Genomic DNA, 12,831 nt, shown 5'->3' with positions numbered 1-12,831 from the left:
GGGAATGGTCTGGGTGAGGGCAGGGTGAGGGCTCGGTCCAAGCAGGGAGCGGGCAGGGTGCGGGCAGGAGCAGGCAGGGAGCGGACAGGGTGAGGGCTGGATCCAAGCAGGGTGCAGGCAGGGAGCGGGCAGGGTGCGGGCGGGGTGCAGGCAGGGAGCGGGCAGGGTGCAGGCAGGGTGCGGGCAGCGTGCGGGCACAAAGCAGGCAGGGAACGGGCAGCGCTGCCCTCCTTCCGCCGCGGCCGCTCCGCCCCGCCGGGCCCCGGCCGGGGGGGGGAGCAGGAGGCCGGGACCGGAGCCGGGGCCCTGGGGCTGCTCCGCTGCCGCTGCCACCGCTCCGGTCAAAGTCCCCTCGCCATGAGCGGCCCCCGCCCGGCGATCCCCGGGCTCCCAGGTAGGGCCGGGAGCAGCGGGGCTGGGACGGGGGGGGGGACGGGAACGGGAACGGGAACGGGGACGGGAACGGGGACGGGAACGGGAACGGGAACGGGTCCCCCCTGGGGTCCCCCCGCACCCAGCGGCCTCTCCCGCAGGGGAGCTGGTGCTGGAGGAGGCGGCGGGCGCCCGGCAGCGCTGCCGGAGCGGAGGCTCCATCCCCGGGACGCTGCTTTGCACCAACCGCCGCGTCGCGTTCGTGCCCGCGCAGGTGCGGCCGGGACTGGGAACGGGAACGGGAATGGGAACGGGAACAGGGAACGGGAATGGGAACAGGGTAGGGAATGGGAACGGGGACGGGACAGGGAACGTGAACGGGAAAGAAAATGGGACAAGGAACGGGAATGGGACAAGGAAAAGGACCAAGAAAGGAAATGGGACAAGGAACGGGACAAAGAACGGGAAAGGGACAGGGAACGGGACAGGGGAACTGGACAAGGAACGGGACAGTGAACGGGAGAGGGAACGGGAAAGGGACAGGGAACAGGAACGGGACAGGGAATGGGACCCCTCGTTGCCACATGTGCCCCGCCCCAGCCTGGGGAACCCTCAGCCCCCAGCGTGCTTCAGCCCCATCCCAGCCCCATCCCGGACCGTATCCCACAGCTTTCCTACCCCGTCCTGACCCCATCCCAGCTGCATCTACAACTCCATCCCAGCCCCATCCCAACCCCATCCATCCTCACCACCGCGTTCACCCGGTGCAGGCCGCAGTGGGGGGGGGGGGGGGGGGGGGTCAAGGGCTCAACACCAGCCAGGACAGGGGCAGGGGGTCCGGATCCGGCCCCTTCGCCTTTCCCAGGGGGCAGCTTCCATCTCCCCCCGTTCTCCCGCAGGGCCTCGGCTCCTCCCGTCCCTTCCTGCCCAGCGAGCACGAGGTGGCGCTTCCCTGCATCCGCAAGCTGGTGGCAGGTACCGGCGGCCCCATGCGATGAGTGGGGCAGGTCTCAGCGCGCACTGACACCGTCTCACCCCATCCCACTCCCAGCCAGCAGCTTCACCAAACCCAAGGTGCTGACGGGCACCTCCACCCTCAAGTTCATCCCAGAGGAACTGGCCCTTTTCTGCCGGGATTTCCGCCTCCTCCGCTTCTACTTCCATGAGAACGGGTTGGCTCCGCAGGCGTTCCGGGTGAGCAGGGTGGGATGCGGTGGGGATGGGGGGGGAGGTTCCTGGGGTGCTCCACAGCCTCCAGAAGCTTTGGGGGGCTCAAGCCCATTCCTGCTCTTTGCAGGTGGCCAACGCCATTGCCCAGGCGTGGAAGGCGGCTGCGTGGTGGGGGGATGCGGGTGAGGGATGCGATGGAGCCCGGCCGGAGAATGACGAGGATGAGGATGAAGAGGATGAGGATGGGGACGGCTCCTCCGCCACGCTGCTCTTCGAGAGCCTGCGGGACTGGGAGAAGGAGCTGAAGCGCCAGGGAGCCTCGGGCTGGAGGGTGAGCGCCGTCAATGAGCGCTTCGACATGGCCCCAAGGTGCGTGCTGGGGACACACACACGTTGGGACCCCAAAACCAGGGGCGGAACAGGAGCACCCACGCTCCCTCCGCCACTCAAAACGGGCCGGGACGGGGGGGGGACACCCGCAGCCTCCCCCGGTACCTGTGGGTGCCCAGCGGGCTCCTGGACCACGACCTCAAGCGGCTCTTCGCACACTTCGAGGAGCGCCGGGTGCCCGTGAGTGCGGCGGGGGGGGCTCTGGGGGGTGTTGGAGGGGTGGCTGGGGGGTGACAATGGGGGGGTCCCGGTGTTTGCCCCACAGCGCCTCTGCTGGCACCACCCGGGGGGCAGCGCCCTGCTCAGAGCCGCCGCCTTCCACACGGGGTCGGAGCCGGGCAGCGAGGACGCGAGGTGAGCCCCGACGGGTGGGGGGGGGTCCTGGGGATGCTGCCCCCGACCCGTCCCCACCTGGGGGTCCCTGTGCCCCACCGCAGGTGCCTGGAGGCGCTGCTGCTGGGGGGCCGCGGACCCTGCGTGCTGGTGCGCACCGCGGAGCTGCCCGGCCCGGCCGACATCCAGCTCGCACACCTCAAGCTGCGGGCGCTCTGCCTGCCCGGTGAGCAGGGGGGACACGGGGGACCCCCCCCCCATTCCCCACTATGGGGGTCCTGACCCCCCCATCCCGTCCAGGCGCTGCGGCAGAGGAGAAGTGGCTCTCGGCGCTGGAGGGGACGCGGTGGTTGGAGCACGTCCGGTGAGGGAGTGATGGCAATGGGGGGGGCAATGGGGGGGTGCGCACTCCAAACACCCACGATGGATGGAGCGTGTCCGGCCCCAAAACTGGTGCCTGTGCCGTGATCACAGTGCCCACAGGGACCCATTTTGGGGTACCCTGACCCCGTCCCCCCCCTTTCCATCCCTAAGGAGCTGCTTGAGGAAAGCCGTGGAGGTGGCATCGCTGCTGGCCGGGAGACGCTGCTCTGTGCTCCTGCAAGGTAGCACCATGGGGAGCCCCAGCATGGGGGACACTGGTGAGGACCCCCCCCCCCCATCACCTCACCCCTCCCCAGAGCCGTCGGACCGGGACCTGAACTGCCTGCTGGCCTCGCTGGTGCAGCTCCTGGGGGACCCCCATTCCCGCACCCTTCCCGGCTTCCAGAGCCTGCTCCAGCGGGAATGGGTGGCAGCCGGACACCCCTTTCCCCACCGGCTGGGGCTCCTCAGCTGTGACAGCCCCTGGGAGGAGGTGAGACACACATACACACCCCCCCCGCATCCCACCACCCATCCCTGTCACTGGTGTGACCAGTGTGGGATCCCCCATTCCCAGGCTCCCGTTTTCCTGCTGTTCCTGGACTGCACGTGGCAGCTGGTGCGGCAATTCCCGGCGGCCTTCGGCTTCACCGAGGCCTATCTGCTGGCCCTGCACGACAGCAGCTTCACCCCTTACTTCAGCACCTTCCTCTTCAGCTGCCAGCGGCAGCGGAGCCAGGGCAGCCCGGTGAGGGGGGGCACCCCAGGATGGGCTTGGAGGTGGATCCTTCCCATCCCGCTTGGATGGGCTCAGGGATGGGTTTGGGTTCAGATGGATCCTTCCCATCCTTCTTGGATGGGCTCAGGGATGGGTTTGGGTTCAGATGGATCCTTCCCATCCCGCTCGGATGGGCTCAGGGATGGGTTTGGGTTCGGAGATGGATCCCACTTGGCCGCATCCCTCTGTGCCTCAGTTTCCCCACTGGGGGACGGCTCCCACCTCAAGCTCCCGTTTCCCCCCCGCTCCCACAGCACCGGCCCCGCAGCCAGAGCTACCGCCCGGTGAGGGGGGGGCAGGAGCCCTGTGCCGCGGCACTGCCGGAGGTCTGGGAATGGGGCCTGCGCTACAGCCAGGAGCAGCGGGAGCGCTTCCGGAACCCGGCAGGAGCTGCCTTGGGAACCGCTGGCTCTGCAGAGCCCCAGCCCAGCGTGAGTCAGGGCTGCTCTATGGGGAGGGCCTCCATGTGCTGCATGAGACATCCCCATCCTCTCTCCTGCTTCATCTGGGGTGCTCTGCATGGAATCATGGAATCCTACAATGGGTTGGGTTCAAGGGACCTTAAAGCTCATCCAGTTCCAACCCCTGCCATCCAACCCCATGTCCATCCATCCAACCCTGCATCCATTTACCCAACCCCACATCCACCCCTCCAACTCCATGTCCATCCATCCAACCCTGCATCCATTCACCCAACCCGACACCACCCATCCAACCCCATGTCCATCCATCCAACCCTATATCCATTCACCCAACCCCACACCACCCCTCCAACCCCATGTCCATCCATCCTTCCCCTGGAGCAGGTCCCTCCAAGCCCCATCCACCCTGGCTTTGACCCCCCCCCTGGAGCCATGTGCCCCATCCCATGTTTCCCCCCTGATCCCTATTCCCACTGTGTTCCCAGCCTGCCAGCCCCTGGCTGGGTGTGGGGTCCGGACCCCTGTTCCTGCTCACCAAGGGCTCACTCTCAGCCCAGCCCCTGCCCTGGAGGAGCGGCCGCCCCCCCACACACCATTCCCTATGGACACTGAGCCTGGAGGAGCCGGGGGGGGGGCGGCCCCCCCCGGGGCTGCTGCTGCCCTGTGCCCTGGGCCCCTCTGTGCGGCTCTGGGCACGCTGCTACCTGCGGGGGCTGCCCGAGGATCAGGTACCGGAGGGGGGAGCGGGGCATGGCCCAGGCACAACCCCAACCCATGAACATACATCCATGCAGCTCTTACCCATCCATCCAATCCTTACCCATTCATCCAGCCCTTACCCATCCATCGAACCCTGTATCCATCCATCGAACCCTTATCCATCCATCCAACCCTTACCCATCCATCGAACCCTTATCCATCCATCCAACCCTTATCCATCCATCCAACCCTTACCCATCCATCGAACCCTTATCCATCCATCCAACCCTTACCCATCCATCCAACCCCGTATCCATCCATCGAACCCTTACCCATCCATCCCACCCTTATCCCTCCATCCCACCCCATATCCCTCCATCCCCCCCCATCCCACCGTCCCTGTCCCCATCCCCATGTGTGTCCCTGTCTCCCACAGCACGGGCGCTTCGCTCCGTCCCCGGCGGGGCTGGTGGAGGAGCTGCTGCTGCTGCAGGACCGGCTCAGCACCCTCACTGCCTGAGATGGATCCGGGATGGGAGCTGGGGAACGGGCCCTGCCATGGGGAGGAGCCCGGGATGGGATCCGCTGCACCCGCTGGATCCCGGCCTCCATTAAAGTGCTGCTGCCTCCATGGAGCTTCGGCTGCTGGATAAGGGTTGGATGGATGGATACGGGGTTGGATAGATGGGTAAGGGTTGGATGAATGGGTAAGGGTTGGATGGATGGATATGGGGTTGGATGGATGGATAAGGGTTGGATGGATGGATAAGGGTTCGATGGATGGGTAAGGGTTGGATGGATGGATACGGGGTTGGATGGATGGATAAGGGTTGGATGAATGGGTAAGGGTTGGATGGATGGATACGGGGTTGGATGGATGGATAAGGGTTGGATGAATGGGTAAGGGTTGGATGGATGGATATGGGGTTGGATGGATGGATACGGGGTTGGATGGATGGGTAAGAGTTGGATGGATGGATAAGGGTTGGATGGATGGATAAGGGTTGGATGGAGCCCATCCGAGTATGGGGGTGCGAGGGGGGTGCAGGAGGGGACCCTGGCAATGGGATCCCCTGGTACTGGGATCCCCTGGCATGGGGATACCCCTGGCACTGGGATCTTCCCAGCACTGGGATTCCCTCGGGATTGGCACCCCCAGCACTGGGATCTCCTGGCACTGGGATCCCTCAGCATTGAGATCCCCTCCCTCAGCACCGGGATCCCCTCAGCACCGGGATCCCCTCAGCACCGGGATCCTCAGCACCGGGATCCCCTCAGCACCGGGATCCTCAGCACCGGGATCCTCAGCACCGGGATCCCCTCAGCACCGGGATCCTCTCAGCACCGGGATCCTCAGCACCGGGATCCCCTCAGCACCGGGATCCTCAGCACCGGGATCCCCTCAGCACCGGGATCCTCAGCACCGGGATCCTCAGCACCGGGATCCTCTCAGCACCGGGATCCTCAGCACCGGGATCCTCAGCACCGGGATCCCCTCAGCACCGGGATCCCCTCAGCACCGGGATCCCCTCAGCACCGGGATCCTCAGCACCGGGATCCCCTCAGCACCGGGATCCTCAGCACCGGGATCCTCAGCACCGGGATCCCCTCAGCACCGGGATCCTCTCAGCACCGGGATCCTCAGCACCGGGATCCTCTCAGCACCGGGATCCTCAGCACCGGGATCCTCAGCACCGGGATCCTCTCAGCACCGGGATCCCCTCAGCACCGGGATCCTCAGCACCGGGATCCGCAGCACCGGGATCCCCTCAGCACCGGGATCCTCAGCACCGGGATCCCCTCAGCACCGGGATCCTCTCAGCACCGGGATCCCCTCAGCACCGGGATCCTCAGCACCGGGATCCTCAGCACCGGGATCCCCTCAGCACCGGGATCCTCAGCACCGGGATCCCCTCAGCACCGGGATCCTCAGCACCGGGATCCTCAGCACCGGGATCCCCTCAGCACCGGGATCCTCAGCACCGGGATCCTCTCAGCACCGGGATCCCCTCAGCACCGGGATCCTCAGCACCGGGATCCTCAGCACCGGGATCCCCTCAGCACCGGGATCCTCAGCACCGGGATCCTCTCAGCACCGGGATCCTCAGCACCGGGATCCTCAGCACCGGGATCCCCTCAGCACCGGGATCCTCAGCACCGGGATCCTCAGCACCGGGATCCCCTCAGCACCGGGATCCTCAGCACCGGGATCCCCTCAGCACCGGGATCCTCTCAGCACCGGGATCCCCTCAGCACCGGGATCCTCAGCACCGGGATCCTCAGCACCGGGATCCCCTCAGCACCGGGATCCTCAGCACCGGGATCCTCAGCACCGGGATCCTCTCAGCACCGGGATCCCCTCAGCACCGGGATCCCCTCAGCACCGGGATCCTCTCAGCACCGGGATCCCCTCAGCACCGGGATCCTCAGCACCGGGATCCCCTCAGCACCGGGATCCCCTCAGCACCGGGATCCTCTCAGCACCGGATCCCGGCCCTGACGCCGCTATCGCGACAGAGCCGCTTGCCCACACTCAACATGGCCGCCGCGCCTTCCCCCCCCTCCCCCCGTCGTGACGTCACTTCCCGTCCGCGGGAGGAGCAGGGGAAGCGGAGGGAGGGGCGGGGCTAGCGCTCGCGTTGACGTCACGACGTACGGCGGCGCTGCGTGACGGCGGCGGCGCCGCGAGGGAGGGAGCGGGAAGTGGGGAAAGATGGCGGCGGGGCCGATCTCGGAGCGCAACCAGGGTGAGAGCGGGGGGGGGGGGGAGAGGGGCAGAGATGGGGCTGGGAGGGACAGGAGGGGTCTGTGAGGGGATGGGGTTTGTGAGGGACCTGTTATGGGGTCTGTGAGGGACCGGGGATGGGGTCTGAGGTACCGGGGATGGGGTCTGTGAGGGACCGGGGATGGGGTCTGTGAGGTACCGGGGATGGGGTTTGTGAGGGACCGGGGATGGGGTCTGAGGTACCGGGGATGGGGCTGGGGGGGACCGGGGATGGGGTTTGTGAGGGACCGGGGATGGGGTTTGTGAGGGACCGGGGATGGGGTCTGTGAGGTACCGGGGATGGGGTCTGTGAGGTACCGGGGATGGGGTTTGTGAGGGACCGGGGATGGGGTCTGTGAGGTACCGGGGATGGGGCTGGGGGGGACCGGGGATGGGGTTTGTGAGGGACCGGGGATGGGGTCTGTGAGTGACCAGGAATGGCGTCTGTGAGGGGCTGGGGGGGTCTGTGAGGAGCCTCTGTGCTGGCTGTGCCCATGGAGAGCCTTGGCCTGGCCGGGCACAAGGCAGGCAGTGGGATCTATGCGCTCACAGAAGCTGGGATGGAGGGGTCCGGGTTTCCTTATGGAAAAGGGGGGCACAGCGGGGACTGAGGGTTGGAAGTGCAAGGGTTTGGGGTGGGGGGGGGGGTCTCTGCCTTTGCCTTGGGTGCTCTCAGCCTCAGCCCCCTCTGGTGCTACCGGCCTCACTCGGGTTTGCTCTCCCCCCGGTGCAGATGCCACAGTGTACGTGGGGGGGCTGGATGAGAAGGTGAGCGAGCCGCTGCTCTGGGAGCTCTTCCTGCAGGCAGGCCCCGTGGTCAACACCCACATGCCCAAAGACCGGGTCACGGGGCAGCACCAAGGTGAGATCACCCTGAAGCACTGCGGGTGGGGAGGGGGGTGAAGGGCCCCGGGGTGGGGGGGAGTATCTCCTTTTAACGGGGGTTTGGGGCTCCTCGCTCAAGCAGCTTTGGAAGCTCTGCCTTGGGGTCATTGCAGGCTATGGCTTCGTGGAATTCCTCAGCGAGGAGGACGCGGATTATGCCATTAAGATCATGAACATGATCAAGCTGTACGGGAAGCCCATCCGAGTGAACAAAGCCTCGGCCCACAACAAAAACCTGGACGTGGGGGCCAACATCTTCATCGGCAACCTGGACCCTGAGATCGACGAGAAGCTGCTCTATGACACCTTCAGCGCCTTCGGGGTCATCCTGCAGACACCCAAGATCATGCGAGACCCTGACACGGGCAACTCCAAGGGTTATGCCTTCATCAACTTCGCCAGCTTCGATGCCTCGGATGCTGCCATTGAGGCCATGAATGGACAGTACCTCTGCAACAGGCCCATCACCGTGTCCTATGCCTTCAAGAAGGATTCCAAGGGCGAGCGGCACGGCTCGGCTGCCGAGCGCCTGCTGGCAGCACAGAACCCACTCTCGCAGGCAGATCGGCCCCATCAGCTCTTTGCTGATGCTCCTCCTCCTCCCTCTGTCCCCACCCCTGTTGTCACCACGCTGGGACCCGGCGTCACCCCTCCAGGTGGGTAAATGGTGGGTAGAATGGGTTGGATTGGAAAGGAGCTTAAGCTGATCCAGTTCTAACCCCTTGCCATGGGCAGGGACACCTTCAGCTAGAGGAGGTTGTTCCAATCCCCTGTGTCCAACCTGGCCTTGAACACTGCCAGTGATGGGGCAGCCACAGCTTCTCCATTCAGCCCATTCCAGTGTCCCAGCACCCTCACTTCTTTATCTCCAGTTTAAATCCCCCTATTCCAGTTTGAGCCCATCACCCCTTGTCCTGTCACTCCAGTCCCTGATAAAGGCCCCTCTCCAGCATCCTTGCAGTCCCCTTCAGACACTGGAAGCTGCTCTGAGCTCTCCACAGCTTCTCCAGGCTGAGCAGCCCCAGCTCTGCTGTTGTTGCCTCATGTGGAGCTGCTGCTGAATTATTATCACCACTTTTTGTGTTGCTTTTTCCACATTGCCTCTGTTTCTCTTCCCAGGTCTCCCACCCCCAGGATCATTCCCACCTCCGGTGCCTCCCCCTGGAGCGATGCCTCCCGGGATGCCTCCTGCCATGCCACCCCCTCCCATGCCACCCGGTGCCGGTGCCCCCGGTCCCCCCTCTGGGGCTGCACCGACTGCGGGGCACCCACCTCACCCGCACCCCTTCCCTCCGGGTGGATTGCACCATCCAGGTAAGCCCGAGCACCTTTACATGGATGAGCTCATCCCAGTGTCCAACCTAAACCTCCCCTGGTGCAGCTTGAGGCCATTTTCTCTTGTCCCTTCTCTTGAGAGCAGAGCCCAGCTCCATCCTGTCAGGCAGTTGTAGGGAGTGAGAAGGTCCCCCTGAGCCTTCTCCATCTAAACCCCCACCACATCCCCAGTTCTTGGCAGTGGGATAAATCCTCCTCCCAATCCCCCTCCTCTCCTTTTGCTTCCCTGAGGTTCCCCTTGTGTAAAATGGGAATGTTTTTTGGGCTCCCAGTTCCACATCCTCCCCCAGGATGCTGCTCTCTGCAGCCTGGTGAAGGCTGCGTAGAAGTGAGTGCTTCACCTCACTGGTGCTGTGCCTGCTTTCTGGAATCCTCTCCTGGGTGTTCTAAACTGTTAAAAATAGCCTGGAGCAGGGGCCCAGCAGGATTTGGGAATCTCTTTGGTGATTTAGGAAGTTGTGTCTGGCTGGAAGCATCCGCTTGGGTCAAGACAGGAGTTTCCTTGCGCTGTGAAGGTGCAGGATGCAGGAGGGCAGGGTCTGGTGCAGGGGTTGAAGGTCTTGGGTGCTGTTCTGGTCCTTCAAAACCCCAGAAATCCCAAATCCTTGGCCCGCAAACCCCAACCCCTTTGTTAACATCCTGGACAAAGCTCCAAATCTTCCTCATTTTCCTCTGGTGTGAATTAATTCCAGTCAGTGGGAACCTTCTTCTTGCAGTCTGCAGCTCCGCCAGGCTAATTCCAGACACGAGCACAGAGTGTTTCTTGGATTTCCTGCCATTTTTAGCCCTGCATTCCCAGGGAATGAGCAGTGTGGATGTGGAGGCTCTGGGTTTAGATGCAAATGGAATTTGCAGTTTAATTTGGGGTTTCTTTGCATCAATCCTGCCTGCTCTGAACCCAGCCCTGCACTGAGCCCTTCTTCCCCCTGGCTGATTAGGGGGCTTTGTGAGCTGGTGGCTCTGGTTTTGTGAGGGACCAGATGGCTGCTGCTCATTCCCGATTACAAAAGGGATTTCCAGGCTTTAGAGGAGCCAATTACACCCGGCAGAGGGAAGCCTGAGGGAGCATTTCCACACCGAGGCCTTGCGGAGCCAGGATGAGCATCTGAGGAGAGGGGAAGAAGAAGCTGTGGTTGGTTGGGTTTGAAAGGGAGAAGGGGAATAGGGGAAAAGTAGGTTTGGGGGAGCCAGGTCTCTGTGCTTGGAGCAGAGCAAGCTTCCAGTGCAGGGAGCCTGCCCCAAATCCCTGAGGGAAGCGATTCCTTACTGAGCTCCATCCCAGGGCCACACCACACTGGGGGTCACCACACACAATGGCATCCAAGTGGCGTTTACTGGGTCTCTTGCCTCTTGTGGAGGAGCTTTGCATTTCCTCATCTTTAACCTCCTTTTTTATGGAATGGTTTGGGTTGAAAGGGACCTTAAAGCTCCTTCAGTTCCAACCCCTGCCCCTGGAGCAGGATGCTCCAAGCCCCTGTGTCCAACCCAGCCTTGAGCACTGCGAGGGATGGGGCAGCCACAGCTTCTTCCTTCAACCCATCCCAGTGTCCCACCACCCACATGGTGAAGACCTTCCTAAGATCTCCTCTTAACTCTTCCCTCTTCCTGTTGGAAGCTGTTCCTCCTCATCCCATCCCTCCATCCTTTGTCTGAAGCCCCTCTCCAGCCTTCTTGTAGCCCCTTCAGGCACTAGGAGCTGCTCTAAGCTTCTGCCCTTGCCATGGGCATCCCTTAACATGTTATTCCCACAGGAATCCCTCCCATGCAAGTGCACCATGGACCACCAGGGATGGCCCAGCATCACCCAGGACCCCCAGGCTCCGGAGGCCAGCCCCCCCCCAGGCCCCCACCTGGCATGCCGCACCCTGGGCCCCCACCCATGGGTATGCCACCCCGAGGACCTCATTTTGGGTCGCCCATGGGTAAGTGGGTGCCTGCAGGAGGTGGTGTGTGTGCTGTGCTGTGGGTGGGATCAGTGCTTGGTGCCCATCATTCCAAGCTCAATGTGGGTGGATGGGAAGGAGGTGATGCCGGAGGTGTCCTGGAGCAAGACCTGCTAAGCCAGGGTGTCCCAGGGCATTCCCTGTGTCCACTGTGATGTGGGGATTGGCACTATGGTGATGTCCCCCCATCTCACGTTGGGATAGCAGCAGGGAGGGTTCCTGAGGCCTTGGGGCAACTCCTCCAGGATCTGTTGGTAGAGAGGGAATGTTGGCCTGAACCATGGGCACTCCTGGCTGGGGTTTGGGGGGGGGGGGATTGGCTGTTCCATGTCTCCCTATGGTGCCTAACTCCTCTGCTCTGTCCCCACAGGTCACCCAGGCCCCATGCCCCACCATGGCATGCGTGGGCCTCCTCCGCTGATGCCTCCCCATGGCTACAACGGGCCCCCTCGCCCACCACCCTACGGCTACCAGAGGGTCCCCCTGCCCCCCCGGCCTGCACAGAGGCCCCCTGGGGTGCCCCCCCGGGGACCCTTGAGGGGTCCCCTGCCCTGAGCGTGGCTGTGACGAGGCCCCCTCCCTGCTGGGGACCCTCCTCGATGTGTCCTCAAGCTTTCATTCCTCCCCAGGCTAACACATCCTCATGCAGGAGGGGCCCCCCTGGTCCCACCTCCCCCTTCTGCCTTTCCCTCTCCACATCTTGTTCCCTGTGGATTTTTATAGTGTTCATTTTCCTTCCTTTCCCACTTCTCCCACCCCTGAAGCTACTTCACGGTGCTTTGAGGAGGATTTGGGGTTTTTCTATGTATAGCAGTGAGCTCCCCTTTACAAATAAAGTGTTCTCTGAAGCAGGGGCTCTGAGAGCAGGAGGAGGCTCTGCCTGTCTGGCACTGAGGAGCTGCTGACTCAGGAGCAGCCACATGTGGTAAGTGATGGCCAGGGAAATCCAGTGCCTGGTGTTGGGAAGTGGGGAGGGAGGTGGGAGAGCTCCATTGCTCCTGCTCCCGTTGCCTTTGGCACGTGAGGAGCCACTGCAGGATCTCAAGATGAACTGGAAGGGCTCTGCACTGACCTCAGCGGCTCTGTTGTCGAATCCCACAATGGTTTGGGTTGGAATTTACTGTTCATCCAGTTCCACAGGCAGGGACCCCTTCCACTGGGGCAGGTTTCTCCAAGCCCCATCCAGCCTGGCCTTGAGCTGCCAGGGATGGGCAGCTTCTCTGTTCAACCCATTCCGGTGTCCCACAGCCCTCACAAGGAAGAGCTTCTGCCTAAGAGCTCATCTTTGTCAGCTTAAGGTCATTCCAAGCATAAATCCTTGTTTTCCCTGTTGAAGAGGGGAATTCCCATGGTCCAGGCAGGCTGGGAGGAAGTGAT

General features: G+C 63.3%; 2 protein-coding genes across 2 annotated transcripts; both read left to right on the top strand.

Moving 5' to 3' along the window:
* Positions 1–246: 246 nt before the first annotated feature.
* Positions 247–5,162, top strand: LOC115945280 (myotubularin-related protein 11-like). Its single transcript, XM_034071014.1, is given in 15 exon segments — positions 247–394; positions 534–646; positions 1,272–1,378; positions 1,380–1,566; positions 1,670–1,911; positions 2,025–2,112; positions 2,198–2,286; positions 2,370–2,491; positions 2,566–2,629; positions 2,800–2,870; positions 2,946–3,121; positions 3,206–3,376; positions 3,661–3,837; positions 4,314–4,556; positions 4,964–5,162. Coding segments are annotated over 15 exon segments (1,971 nt in total). The 5' UTR covers positions 247–357; the 3' UTR covers positions 5,048–5,162.
* Positions 5,163–7,162: 2,000 nt separating this feature from the next.
* On the top strand, positions 7,163–12,309 carry LOC101877865 (splicing factor 3B subunit 4). The gene is made up of 6 exons (XM_034071338.1): positions 7,163–7,274; positions 8,025–8,153; positions 8,290–8,832; positions 9,296–9,490; positions 11,263–11,433; positions 11,825–12,309. The coding sequence occupies exons 1-6, from the start codon at positions 7,241–7,243 to the stop codon at positions 12,007–12,009; spliced, it is 1,257 nt and encodes a 418-aa protein (XP_033927229.1). The 5' UTR covers positions 7,163–7,240; the 3' UTR covers positions 12,010–12,309.
* Positions 12,310–12,831: the final 522 nt, after the last annotated feature.

Source organism: Melopsittacus undulatus, chromosome 20, assembly GCF_012275295.1.
Source record: "Melopsittacus undulatus isolate bMelUnd1 chromosome 20, bMelUnd1.mat.Z, whole genome shotgun sequence".
NCBI classification, from domain to species: domain Eukaryota; kingdom Metazoa; phylum Chordata; class Aves; order Psittaciformes; family Psittaculidae; genus Melopsittacus; species Melopsittacus undulatus.
Note: the sequence above shows the minus strand (reverse complement) of the source record. Positions and strands in the feature narration are given on the sequence as shown.

Bases quoted from the DNA above. Each gene is read 5' to 3' on its own strand.
- LOC101877865 (XM_034071338.1), top strand. From the start codon at position 7,241: ATGGCGGCGGGGCCGATCTCGGAGCGCAACCAGG. The intron at 7,275-8,024 runs GTGAGAGCGGGG...CCCCCGGTGCAG, and splicing joins GATCTCGGAGCGCAACCAGG to ATGCCACAGTGTACGTGGGG. The intron at 8,833-9,295 runs GTGGGTAAATGG...TTCTCTTCCCAG, and splicing joins ACCCGGCGTCACCCCTCCAG to GTCTCCCACCCCCAGGATCA.